Raw genomic sequence first — 20,266 nt, forward strand, 5'->3', positions numbered from 1 at the left:
AGCTCCTTTACCGCACAAGCAACTTCGTGTCTCCCTTGAGCCGCATTTTAAAGAGCGGTTAGAAACGGTCGCTCGAGCGCCCGCGCCACTTCGCGGCTGGAGCCGACGCCATGTTGGCGCCGCCGGCCGCGCTGCGCGCTGCGTGGGGGTGGTTTCCCGGCGGTGTCAGCACGCGTTGGGCGTGCGCAGAGCGTTTTCGCGAGCAGAAAACAACACCGATACAGTCTGCGAAAGCACGTACCTTTCGCTGGGTATATGCTTCGCGACTTTGCTGCTGAGACACGCTCTGATTTATTTTTTTTTTTTTAGTTTTGGGTGGTTCGAATATTTCGAACCATAAAAGTGTCGTTCGAATCGAATCGAATACCAAAAAATTCGAATCGAATATTCGAAGTTTCGAATATTCGCACACCCCTAGTTACATTACTTTTCAGAAGTAATGTTGCCATCTTTTTGCACAAGAAGCAGTTTTATGCACACATGGACAGGCACATTGTATTTTTTTGAGGAAGTACCATAACTCTGACCCTATTGTATGCCCTGCAAAAAACACACAAAAAAATTTTCCCGCTATTGCCTGCACCATTGGCCCTATATACAAGCTTTCAGTCTTCATAAAAAGGGAATACTGTACAATTTGGTTGTGCTCATTCAGATAAGCGTACCAGAAGTTATGAAACTTAGTTCTTTTTTTCACTCTCCCATAACGAGCGCATTACCTGAAGAGAGAAATGCAGCCAAAAACCATTCTGCCGTATGGCAAGGCTCACCTGCCAGCATGAATTCTTGCATATACCATATTTTCCGGTCTATAAGTCGTACTTTTGTATAAATCGCACTTCCCTCAAAACAACAGTTTTTCCGGGGAAAAAAAAGAAATGTATATAAGTTGCACCGGTGTACAAAACGCACTTGTTAATCAGCTTACCTCATAGAGGATCAGTTCGTTAGAAAGTGCGGCGAAAGTACATGGTTGCGGCGGCCGCCGCCTCTGAATGCATCCCCGGTATGCAGTGCTAGACACATGCGTCTACCGTCCAAAGTCTAGACAGAGCTTCTCAAAAATGGTTTACTGATACATACAGATGACATGTACTTCCAGACGGCGTTTAGGCAAAACCGTCGAAGCCTTGTTCCTCCGGCTCGCTAACAAATCATTCATTTAGACCATAGAGCTGTGTCTCTTAACGTGCGCTATCACGCAGCACACAGGCACCTTTTCGAGTGCGGACCACGCGGCCGCCTCGCACCGGATTTATTCCATACATAAGTCGCACTGGTGGATAACCCTCACCAACGAAAATTCCAGAAAAAAAAAAAAAAACGCGACTTATACACTGGAAAATGCGGTAACTGCTGGGTTGTCCGAAGCTCCTCCCTCACTTGTGCCGGGGGTGGTCACTTGTTATCTCACTCTCTGTGATGTCACATGGCGGCTTCGTTGGCGCAGGCGCGGGGCCTCCTGCACCAGTTCCGGCAGCTGCGTAGCATCCCGTGCACGCTGGCCTCCCTGTGCGAGCTGTGCGGGCCGGGCATGTGGGACAGCGGCCACGTGCCGGTCATCGAGTGCCGCCGGGACCACGACGGTCGGCCGTGTCCCCACGGGGGCGTCGAGCCCACGGAGGTTGCCTCGGAGGCGGTGGAAGCGGATCGCGACGGCGGCGAGGTTCCCTGATCTCCAGCCACGGCAGCGCCCCCTGGCAGCTGCGTCTTCCCTTTCCTCCAGCAGTTCGGAGCACACGAGCAGCAGGGAAGTGGTGACGTCTCGCCACGCGTGACGTCTCCATTCCAGAGTGGTCAGAGCTTCTTTCTCTGAGGCCGTGACAGTGCGCTTGTTTGCTTGAAGCAGCATTGCGGGGAGGAGCTTTGCGACTGTTTGACTAAAGGTCAGTCGTTCCTTTTCCGCCACTACGGAGCGCAGCAACGCGGAAGTAGCGATGTCCCATCATGCGTAACATCTCAATTCTGGAGCAGTCGTAGCTTCTTTCTGTGAGGTCGTGACAGCGCGCTTGTTAAATTGAACTCAGCATTGGGCTACTATAAGCAGCACTGCAGGGAGTTTTGCGACTGCCTGACTCAGGGTTGTTCGTGACGGTCGCGTGGAGTTCTGTGGTGGCCTTGGCTTGGCTTGGCTGTTCAGGTCATTCTCGTTTCGGAGAGGCGAGCAGCATGAATGATGACGGTGCATGGTCTAAGCGGTAGTGTGAAGTTACTGATGTAACACATTGCATGGTATGCTAAACAAATTTTGTGACTGTTTGATTAAGAGTTAGTCGTGCCGGTCACTCTCATTGTTGATATGGCCGTGGCTTGGCCGTTCAGATCTTCCTCGTTTAAAGAAGTGGCATGAAGAATGGTGGCGTGAGTTTCGTGTCTCTAGGTCTGGTTCCAATAGGGCTGGAGCTTTTCCGGCACGTAATGGCGGTCAGTTGGACAACAGATGGACAAGACAAGTGACAGTTTAGCAGTCAAGAAATGGGTTGAGAGGTCACGAGAGGCAGAGTACTAACTGGAGAAATGTAATGGGTTAATTCGGTGACAAGAGTTATATAAATGCACCTGACACAGAGCAGAAGCAGAGGCCTTCTTGTTGAAGGATGCATCTATGACGACAATGATGATGATGAGGCAGAGGGTTTTTATGAAGTGCCATGCAGAAGCAACTTCTTTGAGATGTCGGGCTATATTTATGGGAGGACATCAATGCCACGTCAGCTTGCTTCCATGTCATCTGTCGACTAGTTGTTTTGTGCAGATGTCCTGACACGGCTTTAAATGATGGTGTGCTGGGGAGCTGTGCTTGGTTTTGGTTTCATTTCCTCCCAGATTTGTATTCGCACAACTATTTCTCATTGCTGCTACGCACTTTTGAGGTACTGCCGACACTAGCGGATCTTTTTACCTCTGGTTGGTACCCCCCCCTCCATCCCCCCCAAAAAACCTGGATGGCTGTTCGCAACGAAGCTTTTACTGAGGCAGTGTAATTTGCTCTCACATGAGCTGTTCTGTAGCTCTATTGGTTGGCTTGAGCTCTGTGAAGCGACGTTGGAGACTTTGTGGGGACTTTCGAAATTAACGCAGCATGACTTCTCTCGTGACGCGAAAGCAAGTGCCTCAAGTCATAGCGTATCATATAGGACGTGGAAAAGGCATCAATCTGTACACCATTTTAGACTGTATTGGCACCGCTCGCTGACCACCCTTACTGGACCAGTGAGGTATTATTATTACTCTTTTTTTCACATGGCAAGATGAAGCTCTTTTGGTTGGTAGGACAACTTTTCCAGCAGCCTTTTTTTTTTTTTTCAAATGAGGAGGATTGCAAGTTTTTTGATAGTGGGGACAGGCTCATCGTCGATTTCAATTGTTACGTCAATTCCGATATAGTGAGCCACTATAGTGACTCACTGTCGTTAAAACTTTATATGATGTAAATGCGAGTTCGCTCCTCATGCCAATGACATTAATTTAAATTTAACTCGGGCAGTTTCAGCTAAGTGGCGTACAATATTTTAGCGGTATTTTAGTATTTTATTTCAGCTGATGCACATTTTCAGTGAAATCTACATTATGTCACGGGGTTTGACAATGGAGAACTGCACCAGCAAGTTCTCAAGTAAAAAGACTACTTGTGTCTATGACTCTCGCTTAGGGCCATATCACTGCAGTTGCAAAGAAATTTTTTCATGGAACTTAAGGGCTACATTTATGCTCTCCTAGAGGGACCATGAAGGAAGCATGTAGCATCGCTTCATTTGGAAGATTGCCGTGGTTTGAGGCTGTTGCATACGAATGCAGACTGGATAGATTTCGCATAGAACGAGAGGCGTCTATACGTGGCACTTGCAACAAGGCAACACACAAACACTCCTTGCTCTAGTCGTGTGATGAAAATTGATGCTGATTGTCTTGGGTTTGTGCTAGTCGGTATTCCGTAATTGTACTTCAAGCACTTACGAAGGCATGGGCAGACAATATGAGGACAAGCGCTAATCTCCAACTAAGTTTTCGTTATATAGAGGGTCAATATACTAAAAGGCCTGAAGAAATACACGAAAGGATAGACAGGAACGCCACCACATGCTCGTCGGTCACTACCAGGACCAGCTGTCTTTCAAGAACACCCCCTCTTTTTTTTTGTCAAGGCTATCGGCGTTGTGCTGACGCACTCAGAATTCCTTATTTGTACTTCAGCTGCCTCTACTATCTTGTGCGAGTGCTGATGCAATATGGCGGAGTTGTCAAAACACGACGAAAACTACAGTGATTCCCTTTTTTGCACATTGTTGCTGGGCTTGCAACTAGGCCGTCTATCCCTCGTGTCCCTTTTCACAGGCACTTTTAGTACGTCATAAGCCTGTCAAGGAGGCGGGTAGTTTGAAATATGTCCTTCTAAATGAAATTGCTTTGATGGAAACATTGTTCCGTGCTGAGTAAAATTGTAACTGAGTTATGAATGGCCGAATCTTTCAAACGAAGCCACGTTGTATGCTGTCTTTGTGGTCCCTTTAAGGCTCCTTTACAGTCTATACGTACAGTCTTCACAGAATATGCACTGTTTGTAGTCTCTACATTTTAACCTATGTTTAAGCCTTATGGCAGCCTTAGTCAATAAGGTAAAGGTTCTGAAAATGAACTCACTCAACTGGAGATTAAAATTGTCTAATGCTACGGGACCTGCTAACTGTGGTCTTTCTTTACAGACCTGTTTGTGATGAAAAGGTGTTTGGGTTGTGAGCCTACCTTTTTAAGATGCCTATTACGCTTTGTGTAGAAAAGCGTGAAGCTAAGAAAGCTCACGGCATTAAAGGGACCCTGCAACACTCTTTGAGCAGTGCAAGTAAACCTGCGCGACGCTTAGCTTGCACTACCAGAAATACCTGAGCCAAATATTACACGTGCACGTGAAGCGGTGAGTGTGCTAATCGCTGTGAAAGATGTGGAAAAACCAACCGCGCTGTCTTCAGTTCTCCTCGTTCTGCAACCCCGACATGGCCTAAGCGACGTCATTGAGGCTATGGCTGCCCGATCGGCTGTCACTGGTAAACTTCGCAGCTAATTTCTCCCATTTCCTGTGACGTCGTCGGCGCTGTGTACAAACCTCTTCTATGCCTGAACCTGTAGGCACAGTTTTGCCGTTTATTTTGTGTTTTGATTGCGTGCAGAGTTTGAGTGATGAGCTCAATACTTCCCTTTCAACCAGACCCCTCAACAACAAACATTTATTGGTTCAAAAACACCCCACCAGCCCAAGCACGCGCTTGCGAGCAGACAGCCATGCCTGCTTTTTTGTGGCACCAACCGGAAATAGACCCCTCCACGTTGCGGAGAAAAGGAGAACACTTCCCGGCCTGTGATATATCAAAGGCCATGGAAGAGAACGCCGCAAGCCACCCCCCTCTCCAGGAAAGAGCCTGCAGCTTTCGTTGCGTTTTCCGTGATCGAGTTGAGAGGGAACAATAACAAGAGGGAATGGAGAATTTAAAATGCTGCGGCAGAAATTTTGTTGATGCAGGGTTGATGTACTGGAGCACGGTTTTGGTAACAGTTCCTGACCTCATTGCAAATGAGGGTGCTGAAATGCTGGTCCTGACACGTGTTAATGGTCATATAATGGGAGAGACGTCACTGACTATTTCCAGTGTCATATAAACCAGTCGCTTGTCAGTTTAGCATTGAGGATAAAAGCTCATTCCATATTTTATAGAGCAGTGAAACACAATAGGGTAGCTGAAATATTTTTATGTGGTTCCTATTTTTTTCCAGGACTGGTCAGGTTCTCTGTTGCTAGTATTTTGCTTTTTTGCCAAAGAATTGAATTTCTGTTACCTGCTCTGTTAGCAGTGTTGTGTTAAAGCGTGACGAAGTAATTGTGCTTGCATGTAGAATGTGTGGCCCTGCTTCTCTAAAAGCTGTTCAAAGCAAATATTTTAGTCAAAATATTTAGCTTTTTTTGCTTTAGCTCTCCGTGAAGTAGTAACATTTTATGGTTGTATTTTTTGCATTAAATCAAAATTTTACAGTGGCTGGAAAAGATTCAGTTGCTACAGTGCCTATTCTAGCACAAAGACGCTTTTTAACGGAGTGCAGCATTTCATAATGATCAAAGGAAGCAAACGCTGTTGTCGAACTTGTTAGATAAAAGTATAAAGTGCAATTTGTACGCACAAGCTTAAGTGCTGATGTGCTGGACATTTTTAAAATTTTTTCGAAGTGTATGGGAACTGTGCAACATGCGGTATAATGCCATTCAATGGCCTTTTAGGAAGTGTAACTTGAGAAGTGGCCTTCCCTTGGAACTCACTTTTTTTCTTCTTATCCTGAGCTTTTCTTTTTATGATCGTTATTTTATTGACGAGGTACCTGGTTAAAGCACCAAGCTGTAAATTGGGCCTGCACATAACGATTAGTTTTGTTAGTGAGACCACGAAGCAGCTTGTGCATGCAGTTGCACGTAATGCGAACCTGCGAATTCTAAAAGATGACGTGCAGACTGTGGAGTGTCTACTTTACTTTCTTTTTTAAGATTTAGCTTTGCTGTTTTAGCAACTTCCAACAGAAGCCGTGAGGAGCACTTCTTGGCATTCCCCGTACAGTGATCATTGCAGAGCATACTGCGGTATTTTATTCAATGTGTATTCCACCTTTGTATTGTTTCTGTTTGTACAGTACTCCGTGATAAAATGTGATACCAAGAGTACAAGGAAAGCGCGGTGACGGCTTTGTGGAGCATGTCTGCCTTTGAGCTTGTTCGTTCAAAGCGTAGGGGTCCATTGTTAAATAACCTTTACGGAACCCTGCTTGTTCTTTAGGTTGACTGAAATTTAAGGTTGCAGAGATTTGGTTAGCGGTTGACAGTATGGACCGGAAAAAAAATTGTTAGGGATGGTGGATTGCTTGTTCGGCGTCTGTACAGCGCTTCTACTTGTGGCCGGATACGAACGTTGCGGGCGCGGGAGTGTGTTCAATCTCCCGACGGGTATGAACTGGATATTACCATTGTCATCATCATCGTTTAGACCGTGCGAGTAAAGTTATCATCCCCGCTAAGGGCAGCCATGGCCCAGGTCTCGAGTGCGTCGTTCTTCCGCTATAGGGGTTCGTTGGAGGTCGATGGTATCGCACCGCAACGGATATTTATTGAACTAATCTTTGGAGTAGTCGTCCGACATGATTAAAGAAATTTTAACGAGCATAAAAACACCAGAAAGATACAAAAAAAACGTCTTTCGTGTGTGTCTGCGTTTATACAGTGGCAGATATTAAGAGCGAAGCTGTTTACCAAATCGTAATTTGTCGTGTCTGCAGTTAAAAATGCCAAGAAATTGCCAAGCGCGTGCCTTGCGGCGACCACCCGGCACTTAACAAAACCAAGAAAATGCCTAGGGCTCGTGTATGCGTCCCTCGCGACGACCATGCATCGTTCCCTGCGCACGTTTGCGAAGGCAAGCATATCCACTCAGGGAGATTGGTCAAAGATGGCCAAAAAATAACTCCAGCGTTCGCCGTAATCGTGGCAATTAACACTCGCTCGGAACGTGAAAGACATGTCATAGCGTACGCCCCTCCAAGGTCATGTCCAATGATTATCACTTCAAAAAAAAAATATGAAAGAAGCTCATACATAGAAACAATGATGGAGTAAAAGTCGTTGTGACAGCGAAGAAGAAGCAAATCGGCTGGTTGCGTACAGCTTCGCTACCTGAGCTTCATTCATTTTTTTGCGTTGTACCGGAGTGTACGTAAACGTAAATCAATTACACACCTGGCTCTACGCTCACCTGCTCTTGTAGAAACCGTTTGTTTGCTAACTTGGGCATGTCAGGTCGGTGACAGCTTAGTGAACGATCATCAGGATCGGTCCACTTCCTACATTAACTGAATCGGATGCAACGACCCAGCTTGCTTTATTGGTCGCGTTTGAATTTCCCGCCAGTAGCTATGAGTCAGTCGCTGCAACGAGAGCTTCATGGGAAGCTGGCTTGCGAAGGTTGGCCGCATGACGTCATGGTGACCCCTACATGTTTGAACTCCATTGTTTTATTTTCCCGCATGTCGGAGTTCTGATAGCCACGACCGATAACCTTGAAGATACGGCGTCCCCTCAGTCATGCTGCAATCGTATAAAAGGCTCCTTTCCCTTATCTGCCCACCGTACCCCTGGGTGCACATACCACACTGTACGACCTCTTCCTGTCCGGTGCCAAGAGGCGAAACGTTTTATTGCCGCAATCAGGCACCCGGCTGGGCAGTTTCTCGCCACACTGTTTCGTAGACCTTGGCGTGAAACCATCGCTGACCCCTGTGACGCATCGTGCCTGACTGACTTGATAAAATGTCCAACCTATCTGGGAAGTCGACAACAATTAAAAAAACTGGCACCGACCAAGAATGTTTATAAGATCCAAAAACGACCTTTAAGACGGGAAATTGCCTAAAAATCGAAAGTAAAGGGTTCAAATTATTTTCCATAGCTAGTTGGTAGCAGCAAGTTATATCGCTTATATATATACCGTATTTACTCGAATGTAACGCGCCCTCGATTGTAACGCGCACCCGTTTTTCGTGACCTCCCCCCCGAAAAAAAAAATCTTGATTGTAACGCGCACCCGTTTTCCGTGACCAAAAAAAAAAAAGTACCGCGCACCTCACGCTTTCATACAGCAATGCAACTTTGTCTCGTTTGTAAAAACAAAGATTTAATCTCGATGCACTGAAGTTGTGATAAAAAAAACACACACACAAAAGGAAACGGCCCATCTTGTCAAGAATGTTCTACGCCGGCACAAGGTTCACTCGTCGTCGCTGTCGGACAACTCCTTATCGCTGTCGACCGACCAAAGCATTTCATCCTCGGTGCCGTCCATGGAATTCGATATCCCACATTTTTTAAAGGCCTTGCTGACCATGGCGGACGGTATCGTGGACCACGCATCTTTCGCCCATCCAGTAAAGTCTTGCAGCGTGGCACGTTTCATTCTATTGCTAGGAGTGAATTCATGGCAGCCACTCACAAGCCATTCGGTGTAGAGCGCCCGAATCCTATCTTTAACCGGCTTGTTTAAACAAACATCGAGCGGCTGGAGCTGCGATGTCATGCCGCCTGGTATCACGACAAGGTCAGTGTTGCACGCAGCGAGCTTGTCTTTGATGCGTTGGTCGAGATGGCATCTGAACGCGTCGAGCACAAGCATCGCACGCAGGCCCAAACTGCCGCCGGGCCTCTTGCGCCAGACGTGATCAATCCAGTCGGCGACCAAGTCCGTCGTCATCCATCCTTTTTCATTTGCGCGCACAATCACGCCACTCGGAAACACGATTCCCTTCGGGAGCGTCTTGCGTCTGAATATAAGATACGGGGGCAGCTTGTGTCCATCCGCGGTGCAACAAAGCATTGCGGTGACGCGTGTTTTTTCGTGGCCGGAAGACAACACGCGCACTTGCTTCGCCCCCTTCTTTTCAACGGTTGTGGTGGCAGGCATGTCGAAGTAGAGCGGCGTCTGGTCGGCATTTCCAATTTGGCCGAGGTGGTAGCCGTGCCTGCGGCGCAAGCTCAAAACGAACCGCTGAAAACTGTGCAGCTTTTCTTCGTATTCTTCAGGCAACTTCTGGCATATCCCCGTCCGTCTTCGAAGAGAAAAGCCTTTTCTCTTCATAAAATTTGTCAGCCAGCACCTGCTCGCTTTGAAATCGCTCCGCGTTAGCCCTGTTTGTAGGGCTAACTGCATCGCCCGGACTTTGAGCAGCTCGGTCGTCACGGGCCGCTGCGCCGCTCGCTGCTCTTGAACGTATTCTGCGAGCCGCTCTTCTATTTCGGCGAACCGGCCCTGCTTCGGTCCACTGAAGCCCTTTCGTGTAGCCTTGCAGGCGAAAATAGTCTCCTGCTGCTTGCGCCAGTCCCGCACGCATGTTTCCGGAACTCCGAATGCGCGTGATGCGGCCCGATTTCCGTCCGTCTCCGCACACATTATGACCTTCCTTTTAAAAGCGGCATCATGATGAACTCGGCGTATCTTCGCTGTCGGCACGTCCATGCTGGTAGACCAAACGCAGAAAACGGGTAGACTAACCTAAGCACATGTACTACCACAGCACACGGAGGACGCTACCACGCTACTGCAGCTAGGCATAGACAGCTAGGCTCGAAGTGCGTACGAGGCGGCCATTTTGAAATGCCGATGGCGATATGATATCGGAGATTTAGGGTCGTACTCGATTCTAACGCGCACCCAATTTTTGGACCCGATATATCGGAAAAAAGGTGCGCGTTAGATTCGAGTAAATACGGTATATAAAAACTGATGACCTCGGTATCTGGCCTATACTGTGTTCTGGCGATTCAGCACAAACGTATGTTTTTCTCACTGGAAGTGCCGCAATTTGCTATCCCGTAACCAAATCGTTGCTCACAAGCTAACATTCAGTGCCTTGAACTCCGCACGCATTTAACACGAATTGTGGTAGCCATGAAAAGGCATTAAAACTTTGATGTCTTGAGGTTTTTCGAGGAAACACCTTGACTACTTATTTATCAAAGTACACGCCGTACGCCTGTAATTATATCTGTTGCTGCATACGGCGCCTATCCTGTGCGGAAAACCTTGGCTATAAAAGAATGCTTTGGTTTTCACAGATCTTATTGGTTACACATGTCTCCTGTAACCTCAGTGGAGCCGAAGATATGTCGATGCGTCCTGCGGTGCGCATGCAGTGGCACTCTTGCTGATCGGGGTACTTGAACATCCCCCGTAACGCTGCTGACGTTACAAAACAGACGCCGCCTCACGCTTGCATTTTAATTCATTGACAGAGCCATATCCGTCTGCTCACACACGCGTGCTTCCACAACCGCTTTCCTTAATATTTCTTTTCAATAATTCCAGTAAGTCAAACGCAAGGGCACATGGACACGGGAGATGGTGACGCTGTACAGAGATGAATGGGTTTATTTCCGATTACATTAAGGAAATTTGACCACGCTTGCTGCTGGCCTGTCCACGCGTAATCGAAAATGGTTGATGAAACAAAACAAACAAAAAAAGGTGACATTACGGCACGCCAAGTTCCGAGAAATGCGCGTGATAAAACTCGGCCGTAAATAAATACATCTTGTGTTGTCTTCTTCAAACCGTAAGTTCTCCCTCACGAATGTTCACACTGTTCGTTGCACTACTAAAACGCGGTTGGTCCACACCATATATGCATATATGGAGTCCCACGCGCTGCGTCCCTGCAAGGAACATAGTCCGGTGTCGCCTCCTTCGCGATTCCTGTACACGCATCTTCAGATCTGCTTCCTTTATCAGCGCTCTTAATCTACACCGCAAACCGCACCAGGTCTCTGCGGTCGCTAAAAAGGCGCCGTGGAGCCACGTCACCATTCAAGGTCTTTTTGTAGCTGTAATCCCGCTGCACTGACCAGATGTTGAACAGACGCTGCCAGGGTTAGACACTACCATTATCTTCACATCACTGCACGGGGCGAAAAAAAAGGGCTAGCTTTATCTCTTCCCGATGCCAGATGAAGCACCGCTCTTCCCAGATCTTCCGACAAAGTCGAGCAAACTGCCTTGTCACCATGGCCAAACCTGATGGCACTTTTTACACACTCATCGCAATTTGCCTCGGTTGTGTCAAACGCGGCCCGAACCCGTCATCGACGAAAACGGAACCACACAACTCAGCACATCGACGTCTTCGGCTCTTGGCTTGTGAGCGTCACACACCTGGGCTTAGTGGCCGCCGTCGGGTTGTTCACGTTGTGTACGGTAATTATCACGCCGTCTACTGCCACGGTCCCGTTCTGATTGCACAAGTGAGCCGGGGGCGGAGGCTGCGCAGCGACGGCTTCCTCGTAGCTGGGCGGGGCGTCGACTGTCCACACAAGGTCGCCCGCACTGTCGCCGCCGGGCGGCGACGGCATGCCGTTCTGGATGTGGTCGCAGATGGCCACGCAGGAGGAGACCAGGAACAGAGTCCCGCCCACACTGACTACGACGATGCCGGCCAGGAAGACCGTGTCCAGCCGTGTCCTGGACGTCACGCTCAGCAGGAGGGGCACCATTCCGATGACGACGAGGAAGAGGCCGGCGTTGAAGGCCCTCCAGGCGTTCCGGGCCAGGGCTGAGGGTAACTGGAACTTCACCATGTCGGGGCCCTTCAGACAGGAGAGAAAAGGGTTGGGCACATTACTCACCGGTTTCAACCCTAACGGTAGACGGAGAGGGAGAAAAAAGGGAGACGGAAAGGAGACGGAAAGAGAAAAAGGGAGGAAAAAGAAGACGGAAGGGAGATGGAAAGAGGAAATGGAGAAAAAAGGGAGGAAAAGGGAGACGGAAAGGGAGAAAAAAAGGAGCGTAGGTCGGCCGAGGCACCGCTACTTCCCACTGGGGCAAGGGTACGGGGGGAGTGTGAGGAAACCATGGATATAGAAGGCCTGAGGGGTGATATTGAAAGCATCTGGCGAGTAATACACATACAAAACATGCGTAACATGAAACATGTGCACAAAAACAGTCTTCGCAGTTTAATTCACAGCGCATGAGTGGTGCCCATATGAAATCAGCGCAATAAAGGAACAACCCTGAAGTGTGTTAGTATAGGTCCACCCTCTGTCCAGAAAGGTTTTTCGAACTTGTACTGGCAGCGCTTCTGCGGCATATAGTTAAGCTTCCCAGTGTCGCCCACGTGCCCAAAATATGTTGTTCCAAGAGGGGGCGCGTGTCCAAGCATTAGCAATGCTGTATCAAAGTGAGGCACGCCAGGGAAAACGCTACCGTCATTTCGTTCACTGCTATTGGGCAAACACTGAACGAATGGTCTATCGTTAGTGGACAATGAGACAGAAGAAAGCCTTGTTGCTAAATCTGAAAGAAAATTTTTTAATAGCCGACACAAAGACCCGCTGTGCTAAATTCTACACGGGTCGCCTAAACAAACACACTGCATGTATCACTTCACAACTCCCACACCACTCACTACACACAAAGTTCATTCTACAGTTCTCCATAGTTCACTAGTACACACACTACTACAACCAGTATCACACCGAAAGATCACTGTAGATCACATCCTCGACAGTTCACAACAACAGGTCACCATCAATACAACAGTCAATAGGGTAGAATATACACTTATATTTGCTTTTTTACCACACGCGGATAAACGGAGTGGACCACCGCTGAAGGAACTGCTCTTCCCACAGCGCGGCGAGCTCAGCCCCCAGATGATCGAATAGACGCGAGCGCATTTTTCGAAGCACTGGAAACATCCACTTTTGCGGCAGCGCTCTGAGCGCCGCTAACCCGCGCCTTTTCCAGATGATCTGGCCACCAACGCACAGTAAAAACAGAACAAATGCGTCGCGCGACTTTGTGCGTGCGTCGAGTTTGTGTCCAAACATCCGAGCTAACAATTTCCAACCTGGCAATCGAACTTCGCACGCTGCAGGGTTTCACGCAGCCCGCACTGTGGGCACCTGTTGGAGGGTGCCACACCCCATGCTGCGATGCGGTCTGCCGTGGGCAGGACCCCCCAGCCGCGTTGCCAGCTAAAATCTCTGACGTCGGCCGGTAAAAATTAGGCCGTCAGCTGCTTCCACCTTGCCGCCCTGCTCTTTCGGAGCTGGTCCTCAGTCAGCTGCGTCACTGCTAGGATTTCGCAAATTTTAGTCGGCGGTGTGTTGACGACATCCATGTCAGGGAGTTGCGTTGTGTGTGTGAAGAGGTTCAAATACCTCTTGTGTAGTATCTAGTCCAGTTTTTCAGCGATGTCTGTGTGATGTGTGGGGCTGTGTTTCACCCGGAGATTACGTTTTGTTTCCTGTGATGTTGCGAGGCGTGTTGTGGCTATACCGGTCGTCGAAGTCGCAATGAAGGAAAAATCTTTCCATATTCCTTAAAAAAGAAGAAGGAAAACTGGTGAAGTGATGCTAGGTGTAGTCCTTGGGCGTAGTCAGTTTTGTACCTTTTGACTCAACTGTACAAAAAAACTTTTCACTGATAGGTGCCAAACGGGAAATTATGCGTGAACAATCCATAGCACTAGTCTTACGTTGCGACAATGCTGTGTGACTGAACCACGTGACTGTTTTTTGCGACACTCCCGTTCTATAGCCAGGCACTGCTTTCGCAGGTTGGAGAAAGCTGCTGAGAAAAAAATTTCTGCCACATAGGAAATAGCTGGGATTCCTCTAAATAAATTTTATTTGACAGAAACCAGTGGGTAGAAAAATGTTTTGCGTTGTATCTTGCGCTACATTTCAGGAGGTCCTTAAGTCGCTCAATTTCGAAATGTCTTTGAGCAAATTTGTTGTTTCATACCCTTCACTGAGCTCAAACCACCATTTGAACCGTCTGGTCATAGATTACAGAAAAGTACAAGTTTACATATGCAGCCTTTGTGTTCAGTGACGGGTATTGAGATTTATTAGCTGTCTAGTCACCTTTGCGTAGTGAGCCTGTGTTGCCGCAGTAAAAGAGAAATTGCTATAAGATTTTTTGAACCCTGAAGTATGTCGGTCAGATGTTATGCTTGTCTTTGTCAGATTTTATACCGTGCCACAAGTGTCAAACTGTAAGAATTGTCCATGCATGGTACTTTTGTGCAGGAAAATTATGTTGGTGTTACTCCTTGTGACACTTTTTTTGTGCAGATTTCTCGTCTATTATGGTATGCAATTGTACAGTTCACGTGCATCCTTTGTGCTTTCTGCACTATCGTTAGTTACGAATGTTTGGTTTCTAGCTGATTGTGCTGCCAACCTTGGTTTCGGACTCTGACGACTGCTTTATACTCTAGCATTTGACTTCCCAAGTTAGCGAAGCTTTCTAAATGAGCTGTAACTACACGTTGTACTCAAATTGTTTGTTTGCTATTACGGAAGACTTCGGGTTGTAGTAGAACTGAAAAAAATTTGCATATATGTTTTCAGTAGCATTTTGATGCAGCTTTTTTAGTTTTTTTGTTGAACATTTGTGTCTGATTTTATGACCATCCACTTGTATCCTGGTTGTTTAAACTTGGTGCCAGTGATGAAAAATCCCTTGCCTCCATAAAACACGCATGTTGGATGAAGTAGTTATGACCAAGCTTTCAGGCATGCAAGCAGTTTATTTTGTTTCGGACAGAAATGGAAATTATTGCCCTGGTGCAGCAGTTGAGCCTTTTCTCTTTTTCATTTGCGAGTGTCTTTACTGTATTCTCGCCAACTGATACCAGCCCGTGTAGCAAACATCAAGAAGAAAGCTGATGGGACATGCAAAAACTTTCTGGTCTCTGGCCCTATGTTTTAGTGCAATAGGGCCAAATCTTCCACGAACCATACCTGTGGCAACTAATATTCTTCAGTAAGAACCACGTGACTACGCCACAAAATAGACTGTACGAGGTCGGAAAACTTCACTGCATCTTTGTCTGCTATTGGCCGAACTGCATTTGTGGCCAGCTGCAAGACTGAAAGTAATCTGGGTATGTGCGATATGTGTCGGCTTAGGTGCATTTTCGCAAGTTCACATCCAGATATGCTGCGTTAGCTTTTCTGGTGAAGTGTACAGATTTTTTTTTTTTTGAACTATGTACACAATGCTATGCCCTGTGTGTGCAATGTTTCTGCTCATTGCGTATAATGTGGTTTGTATGTGGAACTGTACATAATGGTGTGGAGTCGCGCGTTGATAACTTGTGCCTCAACACAAGCGTATATTGTATGTACAGCTATGCATATGCCGGAATAAAGGTTAAGAAAAACAAGCATATCTCGTACTTCTTGTATTTTCATGATTCTGACACGTACCTTTTTTCTCTAAGGGTAGGCTTAAAATTTGCGTGCCTGTTACAATCGAGCTGAAAACTGAAATCGGCCTTAAATTTTCCCGCTTTTAGGCCAGCAGAAGCTGGATAAGCAAGTTTATGAAGCATGATGAATTTTTCCTGCCACAGTTGAATGCCTCAAATAAAATGTTTTGCCAGGTACATAATGTCATGTGTTTTACACCTGTGCCGTAGAATCGGCGTCAAAATATTTTTTTTTTTTGAATTCATTAGTAAACTTACTTCAGGGGCACATAAGAATCGTGCAAATATGGTAAGCTCTTTAAAGCTCTCTAACCATTTGCGCCTTAGAAATTATCTATTCCAGAGCTGCTATTTTATCTGCCCTGCAGCCTACACTGGTGGTTCTTGCACAAGTTTCCACTACCGAGATCGACGATCAATCAGAGTGTATGGTCCTGCAGCTGCAATGTGTGTCGAAATCGTTTGTTTTTGTTTCGTGCTGAGACTTCAGCTGTAAAGTTACGGGTAGTGATGAAGTGCATTTTCATTATCTCTTGAACAAGGGCAGTTGCAAGTGCCTTTAAAGGAGTACTGACACTAAATTTCTCGCTTTCAGTTTGTATGCTGTAAAGAATACCTATTGGCACAGTAATTACGAAAATCGAACCGAAAGCCGTCAGCCGCCAACACAGAATTAATTTGTAGCACATTTTTTGCAACCAGTTTCAAATTCGGTCGCCGCGCGGAAAAATGCCCGTTCGAAGGCCAGCCTGCAAGCGGGCCAGTCTGACGTCACGGTCTCACCCGTTACGTCAAGGATGTTCGCCGCATCGTCTGCTACGATTGCACTTGGTCCGCACTCGCCCGAGCAGTCGACATGTCGTCTGAATCGTCAGACTCGAATGAGTCGCTGCCACCCGACAGACAGAGCAACTTTATTTGACCGGGCGATTAGGCCGACGATGTCTTCGCCGTCGTCGGCTCGCACCGACGCAGACCGTGATAGGAACAGCATGTCGCCACTCTTATAATCAATCTGATCGCGAAAAAGAAGTTCCACATGCGAGAAAGTAGATGTTAGTGTGGTGAAAAATTGTGCGAGGAGTTGTTATCAGCGCTGAATTTAAAAGCGGCGTTCAGATATTTGCCGCGATGGTAAGCCTACGCTGACCGGAAGCGGAGGTTCGGCGTTCCGACCCAGCACTGCCGGCACCGTGGTGCGGCGAGCGGCCGAAAGATGGCGCCACCTGCGCGCTAGAATCAAAACAGGCCACGGCAGATGTCTTGGCCACCGATCGCTGAAACGGCAATTATCGCCAAAATAAAGCTCAGTATGCGAAAAAGGGGACGATAGTGTGGTGAAAAGTTGTGTAAGGGATGGTCATTCGCAGTTGTACAGATACCGGCGATCAAATATTCGCCACGACACTAAGCCTAAAGTTCCCAACACCCAAGCTACCCGAGCAACGCCGAGCCTCTGGCTTGGGCGACAGTTCTTGCGGCCGCCGCCGCGCATGAACTCAGTCCACGTTTATAGCGCTGCATGTCGTCGCGTGGAAAATAATGCATCTTGGCGTCGTCGTCGATTTGCTCGGCCAGGCTTCCACGAGCAGTACTTCGCATTCCGCGAGCTTGTCGTAGCACAACTTGGGCGAGCTCGGCGGCGCGCACCGCCGCGGTGTGCGTAGACATCGCGCACCGCGCGGTGCCGGCACCGCGCAGTTTTTGGCACCAATGCAAGGGAACACCATGCGCCGGCCACGAACTGAAGAGCAAAGACGTCGAACACGCAAAGTGCGCAAAGTTTACAAGCATTGCTCACACAGCCACACCCGCACGTCTCCTGCCCAAACGAATACCACCGACAACAGCAGCGCAGGATATCGTTTCCGGTTCCAAAAACGACTATATGACGTCCCCCTAAACCGGCCAGTATGGTCCCTAGAAATTGTGCTAGTCTGCCGTCCGCGCGCTTACTCTATGGGAAGGCGTGTCCGCGCCGCTGATGCATGCACAGCGCTGCGCAGAGGGCGCTGCGAGCAATCGGAGCGCCCGAGCGGCCGGAGCGAGAGCGGCCGGCCTGTGCCGCGCGCTACTGCCGCGGAGCGCGAGCGCGCATCGGGGTTTGTCGGCCACTTAGAGCGGTGAAATCGAATGGTACGAGGTACATCAGCTCACAATTGAAGGTGCGATAGCACTATAAGACCTTTTAGTTTCACGCCCTAAGTTTTTCGCGAATTGGAGCCTCTTTGCGGCCGCTGAATTTCGCGAGTGAGACCGAAGGATGAAACCGCATCAACCAGCGTAGCCGTTTCACTACCACCACTTGAACCATTATTAAAGTGAAGCTTTCTATGTCTCACTGATGGCCTATGCCGCCTCGAAAAAGACTGCAGGCAAGCCAACTGTCTCTGACGACGGTGCTGTTCGTGAGTAAAGTGAGAGGGAAAAAAATGCTTCCCGTGGTCAGAATCGAAGCTGGCTCCATCGCGTTTTGAAGCCGACGTCTATCTCAATGCGCATTTCCAACATGGTCAAAGCAGTTTGGATTTGGAGAGGAGTGCAGCCAGAAAAAGTATCCACTCTTCCACTCCGCAACGATGGTTGAACACGAAGCTTTCTTCGCGTGAAATCAAACGGCAAAGGGTCGATGTCAAATCCGACGCGATCATAAGTCCAAAATGCGTGCGAGTCAAAGTGAAAGCTCAATGAGTCAAATTCAAAACTCAGACGACAAGGAATCGCTCACAAGAAAGCTTCGCGTTCAACCATCAATGTTGAGACAGTGAATCCCGTTCAAAAAGAGCTCCCTGCGGCACCAGAAGCTGCGTTTGTTCCACATTGAAACTACCGGGTCATTCCCGAACGTCATTGACGGTGACAAGCACGCAGCCGGCTGGTAGACTGACAAAAAGAAAAGCGAAAGCTTGAGTAAAATGTTTTGCCAGCGAAAACTTGTTCCTATATACTTTGGGCAGAGTGCGGGGGGAGGGGGGATAAAGCAAGGTATATATGGTCATGACAGTATAAATAAACCTCAATATTTTTACTCCTTGGTTTCAAACAGCCGCGATTATAATGATTGGCCATAACACAAATATTCTCCCATTTTGCTTTCCACGCGTGTGTCTCGCAATTCCCTCCGAGTGTGTGGGTGACCAAAAAGAACCTGTGCGATGAGGAATGCAAGCGAAGTTACTGATTTGCAGCCGGGTGTTATTAAAAATCAGTTTCACGTACCCAATGCTGGCGAATGTTTCAAATCGTGGTATTCACGAAAATTACTGACACGCAAAAGAGGTTTGATAGTACCCAAATTTTTGAAAATTTCGAGGTAAGCGGAGTGTTGGGTTAAGCGAAATGCGAAAAATGTATGGCCAGATCACTGGAATAACAGCTAGTGCTGGTAACAAACGCTCCAATGCACAGGGACGCTTCCGGAATACAGGCAAAATAATTTGCAGAAAAAAAATTGTTCAGGTATTGCGGAAAAAGAACTGCGTGATGCACGCCTGTTTCGCCTTCGCATCTGGTCCCAAAAAAGTGTTTTCGAGCTTCTCAATGCCGCATCAACTGTTGGTCGCCAACGCTATATTCTATCTTGCTGTGAAGCAGGCAAAGCTGATGTTTTTCTTGTTCCTGCCGTTTTTGGCACTTCTTGAGACCAGTCGTCGTCCACATAATCAGAAGCGTCTTCCCCAGCTATATCAACGATGCAGGCGTCGGACAGCACTCCGCTAACGGGACATCGGCCGCGCACAGTGCGTACTCCGCGCAAATTGGCCGTTCGCGACGTTGTGCGGCGGGTAATGGGAGCTAAGCTTTAACCGAGAGCTTATCAGCTGCCTGCAGCGGATGTTGCATTGCGTCCTCTTTGTCAACATTTATAGATATTCGCGATCTCCGAATGGACGTTTCGAGACAAAGGGTTGAAAATGTCGCCTATGGCAGGTATATGCACGGTAAAAAAAATGTTTCGACTTAACCGGTATTTCGAGATATCCGAGTTCGAGTTATGGAGAAATCACTGTATCTGATGACTGAAGGTGATTAAACTTTGTGTGCATGTGCACACGTCTTGTTTTTTTATTCGTAATGTACATTTAGCAGATTCCCAGTTGACTGGACGTAACTGAGGGGGCCGCGAAGACGCGCGCTTAAGGGCCTCCAGATCAACGATGCGAAAGGTCAGAAGGCACCGGTTCGAGCTGCTTTATTTACATACACGTACAGGGGACAACATCTTGGGAAACTTGCAAAAAAAGACGGTTCCAAAGAGCCATACAAAAAAAGCGGAGCACCGACACACCACACACACATTTTCAGGCGCTGACTGATCCATCAGTTAACAACGGCGGGGAAATTCATAAAGAACGGTTGTTTGCTTGGTAATGTAGCTGAAGTCCCGCAGGATGTTTCCAAGCTGGAAAACGATGCCGTGCCGGCAGTGTTCCCGAAGCTCCCGAATATGCGTCGAAATCGAAATAGCGTA

General features: G+C 47.8%; 2 protein-coding genes across 2 annotated transcripts in view; one reads left to right on the forward strand and one right to left on the reverse strand.

Annotated features, from left to right (window-relative positions):
- The window catches only part of Tbc1d16 (TBC1 domain family member 16), a 43,556-nt gene extending 36,493 nt beyond the window's left edge, over nucleotides 1–7,063 (forward strand). Inside the window, exon 14 of the mRNA XM_077669900.1 lies at nucleotides 1,451–7,063. Coding sequence (XP_077526026.1) covers nucleotides 1,451–1,675 — 225 coding nt within the window. The 3' untranslated portion in view covers nucleotides 1,676–7,063. The remainder of the gene's footprint in view (nucleotides 1–1,450) is intronic.
- A 3,865-nt stretch (nucleotides 7,064–10,928) lies between these two features.
- The window catches only part of LOC144137887 (uncharacterized), a 34,678-nt gene continuing 25,340 nt past the window's right edge, over nucleotides 10,929–20,266 (reverse strand). Inside the window, exon 2 of the mRNA XM_077669902.1 lies at nucleotides 10,929–12,157. Coding sequence (XP_077526028.1) covers nucleotides 11,681–12,148 — 468 coding nt within the window. The 5' untranslated portion in view covers nucleotides 12,149–12,157 and the 3' untranslated portion in view covers nucleotides 10,929–11,680. The remainder of the gene's footprint in view (nucleotides 12,158–20,266) is intronic.

The sequence above is a fragment of the Haemaphysalis longicornis genome, unplaced genomic scaffold (genome assembly GCF_048455015.1).
Source record: "Haemaphysalis longicornis isolate Haplotype H1 unplaced genomic scaffold, Haemaphysalis longicornis Haplotype H1 scaffold_5, whole genome shotgun sequence".
NCBI lineage: Eukaryota > Metazoa > Arthropoda > Arachnida > Ixodida > Ixodidae > Haemaphysalis > Haemaphysalis longicornis.